Source organism: Cherax quadricarinatus, chromosome 67 (genome assembly GCF_038502225.1).
Source record: "Cherax quadricarinatus isolate ZL_2023a chromosome 67, ASM3850222v1, whole genome shotgun sequence".
NCBI classification, from domain to species: Eukaryota; Metazoa; Arthropoda; class Malacostraca; order Decapoda; family Parastacidae; genus Cherax; species Cherax quadricarinatus.
This window is the reverse complement of record NC_091358.1, coordinates 9,926,705-9,950,589: the sequence shown is the minus strand read 5'-3', so window position 1 is coordinate 9,950,589 and position 23,885 is coordinate 9,926,705. Positions and strand designations below refer to the sequence as shown.

Here is a 23,885-nt window from a genome sequence, read left to right as displayed (position 1 = left end):
GGGGTTACTAGCCCATTGTTCCCGGCATTTTAGTTGACCTTTACAACACGCATGGCTTATTGAGGAAAGATTCTTATTCCACTTCCCCATGGATATAAAAGGAAAAGCAATATGAACAAGAACTATTAAGGTAAAATCAAAGAAAACTCAGATGATTGTGTATACATGAACGTGTACATGTATGTGTTGTGTGACCTAAGTGTAAGTAGAAGTAGCAAGACGTACCTGAAATCTTGCATGTTTATGAGACAAAGATAGACACCAGCAATGCTACCATCATGTAAAACAATTACAGGCTTTCGTTTTACACTCACTTGGCAGGACGGTAGTACCTCCCTGGGTGGTTGCTGTCTACCAACCTACTACTACTAATTTATTTATTCTGGATTAGCTACGTAATCATGTGCAATATTCTCATCTGTAACATAATGTGTTTTCATGCATTTTTTTTTATTTATAGGAGGTTGGTACACGAGATGAGTACTTCAGTCGGTTTGACCCCCATGAGGAGCATGATGCATTCCGTCGTGCTGAACAGAGGCTAGAAGAACGTCATCGTGAAAAGGTGTCCAAGGTAGGTGCTTTATCTGTTGGCATATTCATAATTTTTACATTTTGCAAATAGTACGAAACACCTTTCATTATACAAAAATTAGATGAAAAGACAGAATATAGAGTAAACCTTTATTATAACACTTACTGTAGCTCAACAAGACTTTTGTCATGATGATGTGGTAAAGCTTTCCTTGAGCAGAGCATCATTATAATAAAGGCTTATGCTGTTTTGTGTCATTTTATCAACTTGCCAATTTGATGCTGCCTCCACCTTCAAAAAATTTGGCGAGACTGGTACATATAATAGAGAACCTTAAGTTACCCTATCATAACAGACTTTTTAATATTTTTTTTTTATATTTCCAATAGAAATGCACTCATTTCCATTAAGGTGCATGGGAGTGGACTTCCTTTACATTAGTGGTGTGCATATCAGTTAGGGAGTGCTGGAGCAAAATTCATTTTTAACAGTGACATGCATTTTTGTTAAGGAGCACCACAGTGGACAGGCATTAGGCAACTCTGTTGTCATAGTGTGGATGTTCCTCTCAATTATCTGAACTAGAAGTACATATGAGCGAGATGGAGGGCTGCATTACACTCGAATTATCTCGTTTCACATGGAGAAGGTGGCACTGATAATAGGTAGGATTGTTTGATGTAACAGTGTGTGTGTGTTTCACAGATTATGAAGGAATGGTCAGATCTTGAGGAGCGTTACCAAGACCTTCGTGCTAAGGATCCTCATGGTGCGGAGGAGTTCAAGCATCGCATGACTCAACGATTCCAGCAAACAGTTGAAGCAGTGGAAGCTGAGAATGAGGCTGAACGACACCAACTGACTGCTCTTCATCAGCAGCGGATTGTAGCGCACATCAACGAGATGAAGCGAGAAGCCATGACTTGTTATACTCGTGCTCTAGCTGAAAAGCAACCAAATGTAAGGACCTTATTAATTTTTTCAAATACCCACGAAAGTGAATGTGTTGAAAATGTCCTATCAAATTTGCTTTAGATTTTTTGTAACAGTTTTAATTAGTGGAGATGTCATATTTTTAAAGCATTCTGTGTTGTGAATATTGTGCGGAGAATTAGTGCAGAAATTAGAAGATGATGTGGGGTCACAAAAGGTATAATTCAGAGGGTGGAGGAGAGGTTGTTCAGGGAATTTTACTATTCATAAAGAATGAAGAATAATTGGTTAATAAGAGGGTGTATAAGGAGCAAGGGGCTAGTAACCCCTTCTTCTGTACAAATTACATACTAAATTTAAAAAGAAAAACTTTTGTTTTTCTTTTTAGGTCACCCTGCCTTGGTAGGATACTACCGGTTCATAAAAAAAATGTATAAATGTGGGCGGGGAAGGAAGTAGGGATAGCCCCAGAAAGAGTTGCGGATTTTAAGTGGTGGGGATGTGAGCATCCAGCAGGCATGCATATACTCACCTATGTGTACAGGCATACCTCATAAATATGGCACTCACTTTAAAGAGTTTTGTTAATACAGCCTCTCCTCACCTAATGACAGTGCTCCGTTCCTAAGACCACGTTGGTAAACTAATTCATCACTATAATGGTAATGGGTTTGTGTCAACCATCTTTGATATTGTTTTAATGTCACCTTTGCACTATTTATAAAATTTCTGGTATATTTTTAAAGGTTTGTACAGTAGTTTACTGTATATTGTAATAAAAAGAATAGAGGAAATCAGCTCTAATATGCATTAAATAAGGAATAGGGAATAAGGATTTTATTTCTTTGCATAGTTTACAATGTGTAATTAAAGTTTTGATTTGCTAAATACAAAGAAAGCCACTATCATGCTAGGGCATTTCGAGCAGACTTAACCTAATACTGAACAGACTACTTAATACTAGACATGTATATCTTAGTTGGTTCAAATTGAGCATTGTGTTTTATATTTCAACAGAGATAGTTAGTAGTTTAGCAGTAATTGAATTAACAAGTAACAGAATAACAAGTTACAGTATTATATTTATAGTGAGATTGAGACCATTTCAGTTTTGAAATAATCTTATTAAAAATAATATTTTGAAATTTCGTGTTGATGGTAGCAATAATGTATAATGTTTGTGTGGTTAATTTTGGGAGTTGAGGTGATTTCTAAGCAGAGCTTTGAATTGGTGTGCAGGTAGGAGCCCTTTTGTATATTCAGGCAATGAATTCCAGAGCTTAGGCCCCGTTATATGCATAGCATTTTTACATAGGGAGAGATGGACACGAGGGATATCAGAGTGTTTTGTGACTTGTGTTATGCAGGTGCATTCTGTTGAAGCTCTCAAGAAGGAGTTTGAGAGGAGGGTTAATATTGGAGAATAATGTTCTGTGTGTGTAGTAGGCACAATAACATGAGTGGGCATTTTGTATGTTAAGCAGGTTCAAGCTCTTAAATAGCAGTGGAGTGTGTTGCCTTGTGTAGGAGTTTGTAAACAATCTCACAGCAGCTTTTTGTTGGATTATTAAAGGTGTAAGGTGAATTGCTGTGGTTGAGCCCCATGCACAAATACCATAGGTGAGGGAAGGGTAGATAAGAGACTGGTAAAGAGCAAGAAGTGCCATTTGGGGTTCAGACATAGTACTGTATCTTTGAAAGAATGCTCACTGTTTTGGAGATTTTTTTTGGAAATATGCTGTATGTGGTTCTGAAATTTAAGACAGCTGTCAGTGTGGAAGTGCCATTTGGGATACAGACATAGTAGTGAATGGAGACAAATGTTTTTTAATACTTGACATGCTGTTGGAGTGTGAGCAAAGTAACATTTATGAAGGGAAACCGGCAGGCCGGACTTGAGTCCTGGAGATGGGAAGTACAGTGCCTGCACTCTGAAGGAGGGGTGTTAATGTTGCAGTTTAAAAACTGTAGTGTAAAGCACCCTTCTGGCAAGACAGTGATGGAGTGAATGATAGTGAAAGTTTTTCTTTTTCGGGCCACCCTGCCTTGGTGGGAATCGGCCAGTGTTTACCTGGAGTTTACCTGGAGAGAGTTCCGGGGGTCAACGCCCCCGCGGCCCGGTCTGAGACCAGGCCTCCTGGTGGATCAGAGCCTGATCAACCAGGCTGTTGCTGCTGGCTGCACGCAAACCAACGTACGAGCCACAGCCCGGCTGATCCGGAACTGACTTTAGGTGCTTGTCCAGTGCCAGCTTGAAGACTGCCAGGGGTCTGTTGGTAATCCCCCTTATGTGTGCTGGGAGGCAGTTGAACAGTCTCGGGCCCCTGACACTTATTGTATGGTCTCTTAACGTGCTAGTGACACCCCTGCTTTTCATTGGGGGGATGGTGCATCGTCTGCCAAGTCTTTTGCTTTCGTAGTGAGTGATTTTCGTGTGCAAGTTCGGTACTAGTCCCTCTAGGATTTTCCAGGTGTATATAATCATGTATCTTTCCCTCCTGCGTTCCAGGGAATACAGGTTTAGGAACCTCAAGCGCTCCCAATAATTGAGGTGTTTTATCTCCGTTATGCGCGCCGTGAAAGTTCTCTGTACATTTTCTAGGTCGGCAATTTCACCTGCCTTGAAAGGTGCTGTTAGTGTGCAGCAATATTCCAGCCTAGATAGAACAAGTGACCTGAAGAGTGTCATCATGGGCTTGGCCTCCCTAGTTTTGAAGGTTCTCATTATCCATCCTGTCATTTTTCCAGCAGATGCGATTGATACAATGTTATGGTCCTTGAAGGTGAGATCCTCCGACATGATCACTCCCAGGTCTTTGACGTTGGTGTTTCGCTCTATTTTGTGGCCAGAATTTGTTTTGTACTCTGATGAAGATTTAATTTCCTCATGTTTACCATATCTGAGTAATTGAAATTTCTCATCGTTGAACTTCATATTGTTTTCTGCAGCCCACTGAAAGATTTGGTTGATGTCTGCCTGGAGCTTTGCAGTGTCTGCAATGGAAGACACTGTCATGCAGATTCGGGTGTCATCTGCAAAGGAAGACACGGTGCTGTGGCTGACATCCTTGTCTATGTCGGATATAAGGATGAGGAACAAGATGGGAGCGAGTACTGTGCCTTGTGGAACAGAGCTTTTTACCGTAGCTGCCTCGGACTTTACTCTGTTGACGACTACTCTCTGTGTTCTGTTAGTGAGGAAATTATAGATCCATCGACCGACTTTTCCTGTTATTCCTTTAGCACGCATTTTGTGCGCTATTACGCCATGGTCACACTTGTCGAAGGCTTTTGCAAAGTCTGTATATATTACATCTGCATTCTTTTTGTCTTCTAGTGCATTTAGGACCTTGTCGTAGTGATCCAATAGTTGAGACAGACAGGAGCGACCTGTTCTAAACCCATGTTGCCCTGGGTTGTGTAACTGATGGGTTTCTAGATGCGTGGTGATCTTGCTTCTTAGGACCCTTTCAAAGATTTTTATGATATGGGATGTTAGTGCTATTGGTCTGTAGTTCTTTGCTGTTGCTTTACTGCCCCCTTTGTGGAGTGGGGCTATGTCTGTTGTTTTTAGTAACTGTGGGACGACCCCCGTGTCCATGCTCCCTCTCCATAGGATGGAAAAGGCTCGTGATAGGGGCTTCTTGCAGTTCTTGATGAACACAGAGTTCCATGAGTCTGGCCCTGGGGCAGAGTGCATGGGCATGTCATTTATCGCCTGTTCGAAGTCATTTGGCGTCAGGATAACATCGGATAGGCTTGTGTTAATCAAATTTTGTGGCTCTCTCATAAAAAATTCATTTTGATCTTCGACTCTCAGTCTTTTAAAGAATACTAACTGTTTTGGGGATTTTTTTTGGAAATATGCTGTATGTGGGTCTGAAATTTAAGACAACTGTCAGTGTGGAGCCCTAGAAATTTTCCTTCAGTGTGTCTTGAAATGGGGAAACCATTTATCGATATGTTTAGGTAAATATTTGTAGCTCTGTTTCCAAACAGTATGAAGTAGATTTTGTCGATATTGAGAGTAAGTTTCTTGGTCATCATCCAAGTGGATATTTTTAGTAGTTCATAATTTACAGGGTTTCTAAGTATGGTTTGGTTTGAGTGAGAGAAGATATAAGTTGTGTCATCTGCAAAATGAACAGCTTTTAGTAGTTTAGAAGCATTTGAGAGGTCATTGATGTAAATGAGAAAGAGTAGTGGTTCAAGGACATTACCCTGGGGAACTCCAGCAAGGACAGGTTGTGTGGTAGAGGCAACACCATTTGTGCATACCTTTTTTTTTTTTCAACAAGTCGGCTGTCTCCCACTGAGGCAGGGTGACCCAAAAAAGAAAAAATCCCCAAAAAGAAAATACTTTCATCATCATTCAACACTTTCACCTCATTCACACATAATCACTGTTTTGCAGAGGTGCTCAGAATACGACAGTTTAGAAGCATTTATGTATAAAGATACATTACATATCCCTCCAAACTGCCAATATCCCAAACCCCTCCTTTAAAGTGCAGGCATTGTACTTCCCATTTCCAGGACTCAAGTTCGGCTATATAAAAATAACCGGTTTCCCTGAATCCCTTCACTAAATATTACCCTGCTCACACTCCAACAGCTCGCCAGGTCCCAAATACCATTCGTCTCCATTCACTCCTATCTAACACGTTAACGCACAATTGCTGGAAGTCCAATCCCCTTACCCACAAAACCTCCTTTATCCCCTCCTTCCAACCTTTTCGAGGACAACCCCTACCCTGTCTTCCTTCCCCTACAGGTTTATACGCTCTCCATGTTATTCTACCTTGATCCATTATCTCTAAATGACCAAACCACCTCAACAACCCCTCTTCAGCTCTCTGACTAATACTTTTATTAACTCCACACCTTCTCCTAATTTCCACACTCCGAATTTTCTGCATAATATTCACACCACACATTGCCCTTAGACAGGACATCTCCACTGCCTCCAACCACCTTGCTGCACCATTTACTACCCAAGCTTCACACCCATATAAGAGTGTTGGTACTACTGTACTTTCATACATTCCCTTCTTTGCTGCCATAGATAACGTTTTTTGTCTCCACATATACCTCAACGCACCACTCGCCTTTTTTCCTTCATCAATTCTCTGATTAACCTTGTCCTTCATAAATCCATCTGCTGACACGTCAACTCCCAAATATCTGAGGCTAATGAGAGCATAGGCAATGGGGTCGAAGAGGTATGGAGTAGGTTTAAAAATGTAGTGTTAGAGTGTTCAGCAGAAGTTTGTTGTTACAGGAAAGTGGGTGCGGGAGGGAAGAGGAGCGATTGGTGGAATGATGATGTAAAGAGAGTAGTAAGGGAGAAAAAGTTAGCATATGAGAAGTTTTTACAAAGTAGAAGTGATACAAGAAGGGAAGAGTAGATGGAGAAAAAGAGAGAGGTTAAGAGTGTGGTGAAGCAATGTAAAAAGAAAGCAAATGAGAGAGTGGGTGAGATGTTATCAACAAATTTTGTTGAAAATAAGAAAAAGTTTTGGAGTGAGATTAACTAGTTAAGGAAGCCTAGAGAACAAATGGATTTGTCAATTTAAAATAGGAGAGGAGACTTATTAAATGGAGAGTTAGAGGTATTGGGAAGATGGAGGGAATATTTTGAGGAATTGTTAAATGTTGATGAAGATAGGGAAGCTGTGATTTCATGTGTAGGGCAAGGAGGAATAACATCTTGTAGGAGTGAGGAAGAGCCAGTTGCGAGTGTGGGGGAAGTTCACGAGGCAGTAGGTAAAATAAAAGGGGGGTAAAGCAGCTGGAATTGATGGGATAAAGATAGAAATGTTAAAAGCAGGTGGGGATATAGTTTTGGAGTGGTTGGTGCTATTATTTAATAAATGTATGGAAGAGGGTAAGGTACCTAGGGATTGGCAGAGAGCATGCATAGTTCCTTTGTATAAAGGCAAAGGAGACAAAAGAGAGTGCAAAAATTATAGGGGGATAAGTCTGTTGAGTATACGTACCTGGTAAAGTGTATGGTAGAGTTATTATTGAAAGAATTAAGAGTAAGATGGAGAATAGGATAGCAGATGAACAAGGAGGCTTTAGGAAAGGTAGGGGGTATGTGGACCAGGTGTTTACAGTGAAACATAAGTGAACAGTATTTAGATAAGGCTAAAGAGGTTTTTGTGGCATTTATGGATTTGGAAAAGGTGTATGACAGGGTGGATAGGGGGGCAATGTGCCAGATGTTGCAGGTGTATGGTATAGGAGGTAGGTTACTGAAAGGAGTGAAGAGTTTTTACGAGGATAGTGAGGCTCAAGTTAGAGTATGTAGGAAAGAGGGAAATTTTTTCCCAGTAAAAGTAGGCCTTAGACAAGGATGTGTGATGTCACCGTGGTTGTTTAATATATTTATAGATGGGGTTGTAAGAGAAGTAAATGCGAGGGTCTTGGCAAGAGGCGTGGAGTTAAAAGATAAAGAATCCCCCATAAAGTGGGAGTTGTCACAGTTGCTCTTTGCTGATGACACTGTGCTCTTGGGAGATTCTGAAGAGAAGTTGCAGAGGTTGGTGGATGAATTTTGTAGGGTATGTAAAAGAAGAAAATTAAAAGTGAATACAGGGAAGAGTAAGGTTATGAGGATAACAAAAAAATTAGGTGATGAAAGATTGGATATCAGATTGGAGGGAGAGAGTATGGAGGAGGTGAATGTATTCAGATATTTGGGAGTGGACGTGTCAGTGGATCGGTCTATGAAAGATGAGGTGAATTATAGAATTGATGAGGGGAAAAGGGTGAGTGGTGCACTTAGGAGTCTGTGGAGACAAAGAATTTTGTCCTTGGAGGCAAAGAGGGGAATGTATGAGAGTATAGTTTTACCAACGCTCTTATATGGGTGTGAAGCATAGGTGATGAATGTTGCAGCGACGAGAAGGCTGGTGGCAGTGGAGATGTCATGTCTGAGGGCAATGTGTGGTGTGAATATAATGCAGAGAATTCATAGTTTGAAAGTTAGGAGGAGGTGCGGGATTGCCAAAACTGTTGTCCAGAGGACTGAGGAAGGGTTGTTGAGGTGGTTAGGACATGTAGAGAGAATGGAGCGAAACAGAATGACTTAAAGAGTGTATCAGTCTGTAGTGGAAGGAAGGCGGGGTAGGGGTCGGCCTTGAAAAGGTTGGAGGGAGGGGGTAAAGGAGGTTTTGTGTGCGAGGGGCTTGGACTTCCAGCAGGCATGCGTGAGCGTGTTTGATAGGAGTGAATGGAGACAAATGGTTTTTAATACTTGACGTGCTGTTGGAGTGTGACCAAAGTAACATTTATGAAGGGATTCAGGGAAACCGGCAGGCCGGACTTGAGTCCTGGAGATGGGAAGTACAGTGCCTGTACTCTGAAGGAGAGGTGTTAATGTTGCAGTTTAAAAACTGTAGTGTAAAGTACCCTTCTGGCAAGACAGTGATGGAGTGAATGATAGTGGAAGTTTTTCTTTTTCGGGCCACCCTACCTTGGTGGGAATCGGCCAGTGTGCTAATAATAAATATAAAAAAATCACCTTACTCTTTTCTATGTTCACTTTCAACTTTCTACCTTTACACACACTTCCAAACTAGTCTACTAACCTTTGGATTTTTTCTTTAGAATCTCCCATAAGCACAGTATCATCAGCAAAAAGTAACTGTGTCAATTCCCATTTTGTATTTGATTCCCCGTAATTTAATCCCATCCCTCTCCCGAACACCCTAACATTTACTTCTTTTACAACCCCATCTATAAATATATATAACAACTGTGGTGACATTACACATCCCTGTCTAAGCCCTACTTTTACTGGGAAGTAGTCTCCCTCTCTTCTACACACCCTAACCTGAGCGTCACTATCCTCATAGAAACTCTTTACAGCATTTAGTAACTTGCCACCTATTCCATACTTGTGTCTGTTGCTAAGATACGATTTTAGGTAATTGCCTGTGTCCTCTGACCCCGTAATGTTCAAGTTTTAGGTGCAGGAGATCATGGTCAGCTGTATCAAATACTTTCTGTAGGTCTATGAAGATGCCCAGCAAAATTTCCTTTTTTTTCCAGTGCTGTATATAGAAGTTCTAGCATATGTATAGTTACATCATTTGTAATTTTGTTTGGCCTAAATCCAAACTGGCAGGGGTTAGATATGTTGTGGGATATAAAGTAGGAGTAAACTTTAGGTATGCATACTGGTCAAGAGCCCATTGTAAGTCTGAGCCGTCGGTAAATGAGTACATTGCTAAGTGAGGAGCGGCTGTGCAGCGCTTTTCAATTATATTCATGTTGGTTATTTTCGGTGCTTGCCTTGCTCTTAAAATGGTTTTCGGTGATTTAAAATATTTAGTATTTTTACTTTTGCATTCTTTTTAGGCCTTCTGCAATTGTACACTTAATAAATGATAGTGTGAACTTGTTTTTAGGCTTTTATATACACTGGCAAGTGGAATAAAAGGGCTGTGATTTGCTTTAAGGCGATACCTGCTTTACCGGCGACGGTCTGGAACCTAACTTACTTTATTAGTGAGACATGCCCCTAGTCACCTATATGTAGTTGCAGCTTTTGGCCCTGCCTCATATTGCCACTTGCCAGATGCACTCCCACTTAACCTCTTGAGCTCTATCATACCTGCTCTTAAGACTGTATGGAGCCTGTCTCTACCACATTTTCACCAAGTTTGTTACTCTTCTCTCGTCTGTGTCTTCAACTTCAGCAGTATCCTGAATTCTTCTCTTAAATTTGCCAGATGAATCTCATCAGTCTTGCCTTTTGTCCAGATCAATTTGGAGCCTTTCCTTGTCCTCTCTCTTCCTAACTTTAAGTCTCTTCCTAAAAGGAAGAGACTACTAAGTTTTTCTTATTTTTACATTTAATAATTTATGCAAAAAGGGTTACTAGCATTTTAGTCACCTCTTACAAAAAGCATGGCTTATGGAGGAAGACTTCTCCACTTCCCTATCCGTTTTTATTCTTATAAATTTTACATCGTCAGCAAACAGGGATATTTCTAAATCAGTCCTATCTGGAATGTGTGTGTGTGTGTGTATTAGATCAGAGTAGAAACAAGATTGTTTTCAGGGTTAATGTATTGTTGGAATGTAGCAAGGTAACATTTATGAAGGGATTCAGGAGAAACCAGTTAGTCAGGCTTGAGTCCTGGAGTTAGGAAGTACAGTACTTATACACTGGAGGATGTTGCAGTCAAAGATCGTATGAATTTTGATGTCTGTGCACTTTTGGCTAGACAAACATTGAGTAAATGATTGCTAATGTGTCTTTTCTTTTCACCTAACCCATTCAATAGCAAAACAGCTATCAAATGAGTGGGCCACCCTACTTTGGTGGGAAATGGTTGGTGTATTAAATTTTTTAGTAAAAATAAAGAATTTATGCAATACTGTTAATGCTTATTGTAAGCTCCCTGGTGGACAGCTTTGAGAATTATGTTATCATTTTTTATTGGGATTTTAGCTTCTGGAGATGATTTTACGTTAACCCTTCTGCATTAAATTTAAATGACACAGTATGTAGACAGTGTGCTGTACTGTAATATGTCATGTCCTCAAGTTACCCTGAATTAATGTATAGTTAACCTCTTGTCAGTTATTCACTTTGTACCCCCCTAACAGATGTAACAAAGAAAAGAGCATAAGTTCAATTTTTCTTAAGTGTTTCTACAGCTCATATTATGAATGCTGGCACATACATTGTAATCATATAAAAAAATGAATGCTAGTGAACATTTCCTTCTATGGGTCACCATTCCTCGGTGGGAAATGGCTAATGTAGCAAAAAGAATGCAAGAGAGAGTAAGACTCTTCTATTTTTTTTTTTTCTAGACTCACCGGGTGCAAAAGTGTCTGCAGAAATTGCTACGTGCTCTTAACAAGGACCGTCATCACACCGTTTCACACTACAAGCACTTGCTCAACTCAGACTATGAGGCTGCCGACCGTGAGCGAGATTCTACTTTGCAACACCTCAGTGACTTGGAGCGTATGGTCAACCAGTCTCTCAATATGTTGGCAAGGTAAGCAATAAAAAAGGTTTTGTACAGCATTACTGCTAAAGAGAAAAACATTAGTAATCCACAATTGAGTGCAGTTTCTTTTAAACACACTGGCTGTTTTCCACAGAGGTAGGATGAGCCAAAAGAAAAGAAATTATACCAAACTAATCTCGAGTTTCAGTAGCTGTCATTGTTAGTTGTCTGGCTTCCCAAATAGCAGAGGGGTGTTTTGGTCAGGTGTAGTTCAAAATGTTATGCATGCTGTATCAACTTGCTTGGTCATTAGTAATGTGGCTAATTATTTTTAATTTTCTCCACTTAGTGTCTTGACAGAATGCCAAGTGGTTCAGTCTTTTGAATTTTGTTGTACTGTACTGAATATTAGCAGAAAATAAGTAAAGTATTTTTTAAGAGGCTTGGTCTTCCAGAAATACTGTAAGGCTCTTATGTTGTTGGATGAAACAAATTCTCATCTTAATTTTAATTTTATTATTTATTTTTATTAACACATAGGCCGATTCCCACCAAGGCAGGGTGGCGTGAAAAAGAAAAACTTTCATCATAATTCACTCCATCACTGTCTTGCCAGAGGGGTGCTTTAGACTACAGTTATAAACTGCAACATTAACACCCCTCCTTCAGAGTGCAGACACTCTACTTCCCATCTCCAGCACTCAAGTTCGGCCTGCCGGTTTCCCTGAGTCTTTTCATAAATGTTACTTTGCTCACACTCCAACAGCACATCGAATATTAAAAACCATTGTCTCCATTCACTCTTATCAAATACACTCATGCATGCTTGCTGGAAGTCCAAGCCCCTCACACACAAAACCTCCCCCCCCCCCCTTCCAACCTTTCCTAGGCTGACCCCTACTCCACCTTTCCTCCACTACAGATTTATACACTCTTGAAGTCATTCTGTTTCGTTCCATTCTCTCTACATGTCCGGACCACCTCAACAACCCCTCCTCAGCCCTCTGCATAATAGTTTTGGTAATCCCGCACCTTTTCCTAATTTCCGACTACGAATTCTCTTCATTATATTTACACCACACATTGCCCTCAGACATGATTTCTCCACTGCCTCCAGCCTTCTCATCATTGCAACACTAATCACCCATGCTTCATGCCTATTTAAGAGTGTTGGTGTAACTGTACTCTCATACATTTCCCTCTTTGCTTCCATGGACAAAGTGCTTTGTCTCCACAGACTCCTAAGTGCACCACTCGCCCTTTTTCCCTCCTCAATTCTATGATTCACCTCATCCTTCAAAGACCCATCTGCTGACACGTCCACTCCCAAATATCTGAATACATTCACCTCCTCCATACTCTCTCCTTCCAATCTGATATTCAATATTTAGGAAATCTAATCTTTTTATCCTCATCACCTTAGTCTTTACTATATTCACTTTTAATTTTCTTCTTTTACATACCCTTCCAAATTCATCCACCAACCTCTGCAACTTTTCTTCAGAGTCTCCCAAAAGCACAGTGTCATCAGCAAAGAGCAACTGTGACAACTCCCACTTTGTGTTTGATTCTTTATCTTTTAACCCCACACCACTTGCCAAGACCCTCGCATTCACTTCTCTTACAACCCCATCTATAAATATATTGAACAACCACAGAGACATCACACATCCTTGTCTAAGGCCTACTTTTACTAGGAAATAATCTCCCTCTCTCCTACATACTCTAACCTGAGCCTCAATATCCTTGTAAAAACTCTTAACTGCTTTCAGTAACCAACCTCCTATACCATACACCTGCAACATCTACCACGTTGCCTCCCTATCCACCCTGTCATACGCCTTTTCCAAATCCTGAAATGCCACAAAAACCTCTTTAGCCTTATCTAAATACTGTTCACCTATATGTTTCACTGTAAACACTTGGTCTACACACCCCCTACCTTTCCTAAAGCTTCCTTGTTCATCTCCTATCCTACTCTCCGTCTTACTCTTAATTCTTTCAATAATAACTCTCCCATACACTTTACCACAATTACAGACTACTACTACTTTCAACAAATCGGCTGTATCCCACTGAGGCAGGGTGGCCCAAAAAGAAGACCGAAAGTTTTTCTTTTTAAATTTAGTAATTTATGCAGGAGAAGGGGTTACTAGCCCTTGCTTCTGGCATTTTAGTCGCCTCTTACAACACACATGGCTTACGGAGGAAGAATTCTGTTCCACTTCCCCAAGGAGATAAGAGGATATAAGCAAGAACAAGAACTAGAAAGAAAATAGAAGAAAACCCAGAGAAGTGTATATATATATTTTTTTTCCAACAAACCAGCTGTATCCCACCAAGGCAGGGTGGCCAAAAAAGAAAAACGAAAGTTTCTCTTTTTAAATTTAGTAATTTATACAAGAGAAGGGGTTACTAGCCCCCTGCCCCCGGCATTTTAGTTGCCTCTTACAACACGCATGGCTTACGGAGGAAAAATTCTGTTCCACTTCCCCATGGAGATAGGAAATAAACAAGAAATAGAAAGAAAATAGCAGAAAACCCAGAGGGGTGTGTATGTATATGCTTGCATATGTATGTGCAGTGTGACCTAAGAGTGAGTAGAAGTAGCGAGATGTACCTGAAATCTTGCATGTTTATGAGACAGAAAAAAGGAAATGGCAATCTTACCATCATGTAAAACAATTACTGGGCAGTTGCTGTCTACCAACCTACTACCTAGAACTCAACATACTTATTCCCCTATAATTTTTGCACTCTCTTTTGTCCCCTCTGCCTTTATACAAAGGAACTATACATGCTATCTGCCGATCCCTAGGTACCTTACCCTCTTCCATACATTTATTAAATAATAGCACCAACCACTCCAAAACTATATCCTCACCTGTTTTTAACATTTCTGTCTTTATCCCATTAATCCCAACTGCCATACCCACTTTCATTCTACCCACTGCCTCAGGAACTTTCCCCACACTCACAACTGGCTCTTCCTCAATCCTACAAGATGTTATTCCTCCTTACCCTATACACAAAATCACAGCTTCCCTATCTTCATCAACATTTAACAATTCCTCAAAACATTTCCTTCATCTTTCTGATACCTCTTAACTCCCCATTTAATAACTATCCTCTCCTATTTTTAGCTGTCAAATCCATTTGTTCCCTAGGCTTCCTCAACTTATTAATCTCACTCCAAAACTTTTTCTTATTTTCAACAAAATTTGTTGATGACATACCATACCCCCGGCCGGGATTGAACCCGCGGTCATAGAGTCTCAAAACTCCAGCCCATCGCGTTAGCCACTAGACCAGCTAGCCACAATAAGATTCATCCAACTACGATTTCTTGAGTCTTATTGATGACATCTCGCCCACTCTTTCATTTCCTCTTTTTTTACATTACTTCACCACTCTTTTTCTCTCCATATACTCTTCCCTCCTTGCATCACTTCTACTTCGTAAAAAGCTCTCATATGCTAACTTTTTCTCCCTTACTACTCTTAACATCAATCCACCACTCACTCTTCTTCCCTCCCACACCCACTTTCCTGTAACCACAAACTTCTGCTGAACACACTAACACTACATTCTTAAACCTACCCCATACATCTTCGACCCCACTGCCTATACTCTCAATAGCCCATCTATCCTCCAAATGTTGTTTATATCTTACCCTAACTGCCTCTTCTTTTAGTTTATACACCTTCACCTCTCTCTACTTGCTGCTACTATTTTCCTTGTATCCTATCTTAATTCTTTATTTAATAATGTATAGTAGTTTTAACGAGTTTTTGACTCCTTATACAATATTATGCTTCTAATGTAACAAGAAATTATTTGGAGTCTGCCTGGAGGGTATTCCGGGGACCATTGCCCCTACGGCCCAGTCCATGACCAGGCCTCCCAGTGGATCAGGGCCTGATCAACCAGTCTGTTACTGTTGGCTGCATGTAGGAGTAGGAAAAGTCACTACAAGAAAGAATTGATGAGAAAGTTTTGCTCATGAGGGATGTGTGAAAGCATTTAGCATTGAATTTGAGAATCCTGAGCAAAGCATTAATAAATGTACAGTTTAATAAAGCTGCACCTACAACAGAAATTTTTACTTCTGATGATTTCCTGAGCATTGTTCTCATTTCTGAGAAGACTGTTCTTGGTGATTTTAATGAAGAAACCATGGAAATGCAGAATGTTCACAGTAGGTAAGTAAAGCTTTTGTACTGGCTGGAGCTCCCCATTGTAATGCAGCCACAGTCACAGACACTTGCCAAACTTATGCCTCTTGTGTTTGCTGTGCTGGACACACTATTATACTCATCCTTTCTGATCACTGGAACTTGAGCCAGTCTCTGGAGTTGCAGCCTATTGTTTGGCAAGTGAATCAAGGTAAAATAGGAGATTCAGTACTGATTCCATTGAATCAGTTACCTAGCACTGCAAAGCTTCTCAGTCTTCTGGCAGTTTGGGTTTGCTGTGTTTACTACACATCCTTGTAATTCACATGATTTTAGTTTGTGAGTCAAATACTTCTGTGCATTCTGAGTTTGAGTACTATACTGTCAAGTGAATGGGGTGGTATTTGACCTGGTGATAGATAGTTTACACATAGAATCAAGTAATCATGGAAATTTGTATGTGTTTTAAGTCTTCTGGCACCCTTGCATTACCCCTGAGACTTACTGCAGCTATTGCTTTTTCTTGTTGAGCTCTATTGTGGGTGGGAGAATGTAGATGGTTATCTCTTAGGGGATAATTACTTGTGTTGTAGCTATTCCGGGGCTTCTTTGTTCTCTCTAACTCTCTTGTTCACTTTATGTTGCACTCTCTGTATTGGCTCCCTACAAGGAACTCTATAAAGAATTTCATGCCATTTTTGCTCATATTCTTTAAGCACAATGATGCTATGCAAGTGACAGGTTTCTGTATATGATCACCAAGGACTCGTGCTTCCCCACCGCTAAATGTTTTCTTCTTTGAGTCACCCTGCCTTGGCAGAAGATGCTGTTGAGACAGAAAAAAAAAATGCCTTTGCTGTCTGTGGGTGTTTTTATCAGATAAAAATTCAGAAGTAGCAAGGGTTTATTTTTTAACATGTACCAGCACTAGAGGTGTGCCAAAGTATTGGTATCTGGGGTATTAACTAATTTTGATGGTATTATCAGTGGGTATCGGCTAAATTTTGTTGGGATCACTATCATTATAGGTCTAAAATTGAGTATAGGTACGTATTGGCAGAAATTTTGGTATCGTCCCATTCCTAACCAGTACATCATATACATATTCACAATGTTGTTTATTTGTTCAAATTCATACTCGAAACCATAAGGTGAAAATTGCTCAACTTAGTGTTAGGTGTCATTTCTCATTTTGATAAGTCTTCAGTGTCCTAGTATATTCGGTCCTTCATCATCCTGTCGTTTTAGGCTGGGTTGTGAATATTTAAGTAATTAGTTTTCTTTTTTTTTTAACACACTGGCCATTTCTCACCCAGGTAGGGTGACTTGAAAAAGACACATGCTTTCACCAGAGGCATGTCAGTACTTCAGTTCAGATGCCCCTCCAAACTGCAGATATACCTACCCCTCCTTCAGAGTGCAAGCACTATACATTCCACCTCAAGGACTCGAGTCCAGCTAACCAGTTTCCCTGAATCCCTTCACAAAATGTTACCCTGCTCACACACCAACAGTTCGTCAAGTTCCAAAAACCATTTGCCTCCACTCTCTCTTCTCTAAAATGCTCATACATGCCTGCTGGATGTCCAAGCCCCTCACACACAAGACCTCCTTTACCCCCACCCCCCTCCAACCTATCTTAGGGTGACCTCTACCCCACCTTCTCTCCACAGATTTATACCTCCTCCAAGTCATCCTATTTTGTTCCATCCTTTCTAAATGTTCAAACCACCCCACCACTCTGGAGAATACTTCAGTAACTCTACACCTTTTCCTAATCTCCAGTTTATGAATTCTCTGCATAATATTTACATCATTCATTGCCTTCTGACATGACATCTCCACTGCCTCCAGCCTCCTCCTTGCTGCAACATTCACAGCCCATGCTTCACACCCATATAAGAGTGTTGGTTCGACAGTACTCTCATGCATTCCCCTCTTTGCTTCCTTGGATAACGTTCTATGTCTGCACAAATGCTTCAATGCACCACCCACCTTTTTCCCCTCAGTTCTGTGGTTCATTTTGTCTTTCATATACTCATCTGCTGACAGGTTCACTCCCAAATGTCTGAACACATTGACTTCCTCCATACACCCTCCTTCCAATCTGATATCCAGTCTTTCATTACCTAACTCATTTGTTACCCTCACCGCCTTGCTTTTTCCTACAATCACTTTTAATTTCTCTCTTTTACGTACTCTCCCAAATTCATCCACCAACCTTTGCAACGTCTCTTCAGTCTCTCCCAAAAGCAGTGTCATCAGCAAAAAGCAGCTTTGACAACTACAGTTTTGTATTATATTCTGCATCTTGTAATCCCACACCTCTTTCCAAACACCCTAGCACTCATTATCCTCGAAAACTCTTAACTGCTTTCAGTAACCTACCATCTATTCCATATACTTGCAACATCTGCCACATTGCTTTCTATCCACTCTCATATGCCTTTTCTAAATCCATGAAAGCAACGAAAATTTCCTTAACTTTATCTAAATTTTTTTTTCTCAACAAGCCGACCATCTCCCACTGAGGCAGGGTGACCCAAAAAGAAAGAAAATCCCCAAAAAGAAAATACTTTCATCATCATTCAACACTTTCACCTCACTCACATATAATCACTGTCTTTGCAGAGGCATCCAGATACAACAGTTTAGGAGCATATATAAAGATACATAATATACCCCTCCAAACTACCAATATCCCAAACCCCTCCTTTAAAGTGCAGACATTGTACTTCCCATTTCCAGTACTCAAGTCCGGCTATATAAACATAACTGGAAAAAGAAGCTTTATTTAAATATTGTTCATTTATGTGTTTCACTGTAAACACTTGGTCTAAACATCCTAGGAGCTCTCCATCTTACTCTTAATGCTTTTGTTAATAACTTTACTATACACTTTACCTGGTATACTCAACAGGCTTATTCCTCTATAATTTTTACATTCCTTTGTCCCCCTTTTCTTTATACAAAGGAACGATGTACACTCTTTGCCAGTCCCTAGGTACCTTTCCCTTAAACCACCCATCTAATAACTCACCTCTTCTGTTTTTAACTGTCAAATCCATTTGCTCCATAGGCTTTCTCAACCTATTAATCTCACTCCAGCAAAATTTGTTGACAGACTGTCACCCACTCTCTTACTTGCTCTTCTTTTACACTCCCTCACCATTCTCTGAACTTCTCTTTTACTCTCCATATACTCCACCCTCCTTACATCACTTCTACTTTGTAAAAACCTGTCATATGCTAACTTTTTCTCCCCTACCACTCCATTTGCCTTGTCATTCCACTAATTACTTCTCTTCCCTCCCATAGCCTCACTCTTTTATCCACAAATTTCTGCTGTCCATTCTAACATTGCATTTTTAAATCTACCCCATACCTCATTACCTATATTCTCTCTAGCTCATCTTTCTTCCAATAGTTGCTTATATCTTACCCTAACTACTTCCTCCTCTAGTTTATACACTTTCACCTCTCTTACTCATTGATGCCATTTTTCTTCTACCCCTATCTTACTCTTACTGTAACTGCAACTAAATAATGATCTGATATATCTGTTGCCCCACAATAGACATTCACATCCAGAAGTCTACCCATCAACCTTTGATCTGCCAAAACATAATCCAAGAAACTATTGTTGTTCTGCCCCATATCATATCTCATACACTTATTTCTCCTCTTTTTTTCATAAAATACGTATTACCAGTTTTCTTCTTTTTCTTTTTAGTAGGCTATACAGGAAAAGAGGTTACTAGCCCATTGTTCCTGGCATTTTAGTTGGCTTTTACAACACGCATGGCTTATGGAGGGAAGATTCTTATTCCACTTCCCAATGGATATAAAAAGAAAAGAAAAGCAATAATAATAAGAACTTTTTTTTTTTTTTTTTCAAGCCAGCCGTCTCCCACCGAGGCAGGGTGATAAGAACTATTAAGATAAAATCAAAGAAAACTCAGATGAGTGTGTATATATAAATGTGCACATGTATCTGCAATGTGACCTAAGTGTAAGTAGAAGTAACAAGACGTACCTGAAATCTTGCATGTTTATAAGACAGAAAAATGACACCAGCAAACCTATCATCATGTAAAACAATTACAGGCTTTCGTTTTACACTCACTCGGCAGGGAGGTATCCCTGGGTGGTTACTGTCTACCAATCTACTATGTGGAGACAAAAAAAATTTTATCAATGGAGGCAAAGAAGGGAATGTGTGAACGTACAGTGGTACCAACACTCTTATATGAGTGTGAAGCTTGGGTTGTAAATGCTACAGCGAGGAGGCGGTTGGAGGCAGAGGAGATGTCCTGTCTCAGGACAATGTGTGGTGTAAATATTATGCAGAGAATTCAAAGTGTGGAAGTTAGGAGAAGGTGTGGAGTTAATAAAAGTATTAGTCAGAGGGCTGAAGATGGGTTGTTGAGGTGTTTTGGTCATTTAGAGAGAATGGATCAAAGTAGAATGACATGGAGAGTGTATAAATCTGTAGGGGAAGGAAGGCAGGGTAGGGGTCATCCTCGAAAAGCTTGGAGGGAGGGGGTAAAGGAGGTTTTGTGGGCGAGGGGCTTGGACTTCGAGCAAGCGTGCATGAGCGTGTTAGGAGTGAATAGAGATGAGTGGTTTGTGGGACCTGACGAGCTGTTGGAGTGTAAGCAGGGTAATATTTAGTGAAGGGATTCAGGGAAACCGGTTATTTTTGTATACCCAGACTTGAGTTCTGGAAATGGGAAGTACAATGCCTGCACTTTAAGGAGGGGTTTGGGATATTGGCACTTTGGAGGGATGTGTAATAGGATGGTATATATATAATTGGGGCCCTGGTATTATATTCTACATGGGGTTTATTATATTATTTCAGGTCATTTTTTTATATTATATCTTTATATATGCTTCTGAGCTGTTGTATCTGGGTGCCTCTGCAAAAACAGTGAATATGTATGAGTGAGGTGGCAGTGTTGAATGATGATGAAAGTATTTTAATTTTGGGGATTTTCTTTCTTTTTGAGTTGCCCTGCCTAAGTGGGAGACGGCTGACTTGTTGAAAAAAAAAAAGTATTACTGATTACCAAACCTCTTTCTATACAAAGCTCAAAGGCCCCTCCGTTGTCATTTGCCCCTGGCACCCCAAAATTACCAACTATGCCCTCTACAACAATTTCTTCCATTTTAGCATATAGGTCCCCCACCACAATTACTGTCACTTAGTTCGAAACTCTGTAAACACTTGGTTAACATCTTGCGTAACAATTTTTTTCTCTTTTTCAGACACCCAGACCTCAATGCTAAAATTGGACGTTTGATGCGTGAGTATTCAGCAGCTCTTCGCAGCAAGTATTCAACTCCTCCTGAGCTGTCTACTCGTTCTCCAAAGCCCATTACTAGTGGTTAGTTCTTGAGCTTTTATTACTTAACATTTGATTGTGTATATCACTAAACATTATCTTAGGGCAGTACACCTACCATCTGACTTACGACCTGCTCGACATATGACCACTCGACTTACGAGCATGTTTTTTTTGTGCCAAATTTCTGGGAAATAAACAACTGTTTGTGTTGTACACAGTGTTTATCCTAAACCTTATGGTATAAAATACAGTACTAACAGCATAAAAAGTAAAGTAAGAAATGAAATACCAAAATAAAACAATAAAATAAAATCATTACAAAAGTGTGATGTTGATATTCATTAGTAAGGTTTGACTTACGTCCATTTTGACTTACGACCGGTTGGTTGGAACCAAGCTTGGTCATAAGTCAGATGGTACCTGTATAACTCCTAGCCGGGGTGTCTTGAGCAATTGGCATGGGTGCCACAGATGTGTAAAGATTTACAGCTAACCCTTTCAGCATCAGTCCTATTATTTAATGGCTTTGAAGCCAGTGTAAGTCCTGTAGTACTATACCATGAGCTCAACTCACTCGGGTAAGCTGTGAGTGGTAAATTTGGGCTTAGATATGAGAGAATGGGTTTATGTGGTAAATGTGTACATATCAAAGAAATCTTGCGGCATGTGGTGCATAATGAGAAAAAACTGCAGTCATGTTTTTGGTTTAATACAGCAACTTTGCAGTGTATTTTTGTATGGTTTTTATGGTTGTATTCTCGGTTTCTTGGTTTCATTTGATAGAATGAAAGATTGTTTACAGAAATAGAGGTGATTTTGATTAGTTTCAGGACTGAAAGTATCTTGAAATTGAACTCAGAGTAGTAGAAGTGTTTGATTTTTGCCCATATTCCAGAGTACACAAGGTAACTTGTCCAATATGCATCCAACTGGCCAGTCTGATACACATTTAGGAATGCACTGACATTATTTATACAATACAATACTGCAGTAGATTGCGTAACAGTGAATCTTCTGTTTTTGTGTGAATAAAAATTCACAATGGAATCAAGCATAATGTAAGAAGGGCCTGGAGATGTGACTAAGGAATAGGGGAAATTGGCAATTTTTTAATTTTGTGTGAAATTGGCCAAATTACCAATTTCTGATCACTTCATTAGGTAGTTGAAGTAGGTAAATGGGTGGTTTCTTAAACTCAGTCAATAGAATAGAAGGAAAACTAGCAAAATGGCTATGAGTTTGGTTGAGTGGAACAATGGAATTGCCAAAAATAGGGTGCAAAGTGGGCAAAATTGCCAGTGCCTAATATCACCAAGACCGCTAACTTTGTGAGAATGTAATTCCATAAGTTTTCCATAAAGTAGGTAGTAGGTTGGTAGACAGCAACCACCCAGGGAAGTACTACCGTCCTGCCAGATGACTGTGAAACAGAAACCTGTAACTGTTTTGCATGATGGTAGGATTGCTGGTGTCTTTTTCTGTCTCATAAACACGCTAGATAATGGATATCTTGCTACTCCAACTTACACTTTGGTCACACTTCACAGACATGCACATGCATATATATATACATACATCTAGGTTTTTCTCCTTTTTCTACATAGCTCTTGTTCTTCTTTATTTCTTCTATTGTCCATGGGGAAGTGGAAAAGAATCTTTCCTCCGTAAGCCATGCGTGTCGTATGAGGCGACTAAAATGCCGGGAGCAATGGGCTAGTAACCCCTTCTCCTGTAGACATTTACTAAAAAAGAGAAGAAGAAAAACTTTATAAAACTGGGATGCTTGAATGTGCGTGGATGTAGTGCAGATGACAAGAAACAGATGATTGCTGATGTTATGAATGAAAAGAAGTTGGATGTCCTGGCCCTAAGCGAAACAAAGCTGAAGGGGGTAGGGGAGTTTCGGTGGGGGGAAATAAATGGGATTAAATCTGGAGTATCTGAGAGAGTTAGAGCAAAGGAAGGGGTAGCAGTAATGTTGAATGATCAGTTATGGAAGGAGAAAAGAGAATATGAATGTGTAAATGCAAGAATTATGTGGATTAAAGTAAAGGTTGGATGCGAGAAGTGGGTCATAATAAGCGTGTATGCACCTGGAGAAGAGAGGAATGCAGAGAAAAGAGAGAGATTTTGGGTGATGTTAAGTGAATGTATAGGAGCCTTTGAACCAAGTGAGAGAGTAATTGTGGTAGGGGACCTGAATGCTAAAGTAGGAGAAACTTTTAGAGAGGGTTTGGTAGGTAAGTTTGGGGTGCCAGGTGTAAATGATAATGGGAGCCCTTTGATTGAACTTTGTATAGAAATGGGTTTAGTTATAGGTAATACATATTTTAAGAAAAAGAGGATAAATAAGTATACAAGATATGATGTAGGGCGAAATGACAGTAGTTTGTTGGATTATGTATTGGTAGATAAAAGACTGTTGAGTAGACTTCAGGATGTACATGTTTATAGAGGGGCCACAGATATATCAGATCACTTTCTAGTTGTAGCTACACTGAGAGTAAAAGGTAGATGGGATACAAGGAGAATAGAAGCATCAGGGAAGAGAGAGGTGAAGGTTTATAAACTAAAAGAGGAGGCAGTTAGGGAAAGATATAAACAGCTATTGGAGGATAGATGGGCTAATGAGAGCATAGGCAATGGGGTCGAAGAGGTATGGGGTAGGTTTAAAAATGTAGTGTTAGAGTGTTCAGCAGAAGTTTGTGGTTACAGGAAAGTGGGTGCGGGAGGGAAGAGGAGCGATTGGTGGAATGATGATGTAAAGAGAGTAGTAAGGGAGAAAAAGTTAGCATATGAGAAGTTTTTACAAAGTAGAAGTGATGCAAGTAGGGAAGAGTATATGGAGAAAAAGAGAGAGGTTAACAGAGTGGTGAAGCAATGTAAAAAGAGAGCAAATGAGAGAGTGGGTGAG

The 23,885-nt window shown here is 40.0% G+C and overlaps 1 protein-coding gene across 1 annotated transcript in view; it reads left to right on the top strand.

Moving 5' to 3' along the window:
* Appl (amyloid-beta-like protein) overlaps positions 1–23,885 on the top strand; it is a 422,233-nt gene that overhangs the window by 363,941 nt on the left and 34,407 nt on the right. The window contains exons 5-8 of the mRNA XM_053792413.2: positions 461–574; positions 1,241–1,495; positions 11,303–11,493; positions 20,892–21,010. Coding sequence (XP_053648388.2) covers positions 461–574; positions 1,241–1,495; positions 11,303–11,493; positions 20,892–21,010 — 679 coding nt within the window. The remainder of the gene's footprint in view (positions 1–460; positions 575–1,240; positions 1,496–11,302; positions 11,494–20,891; positions 21,011–23,885) is intronic.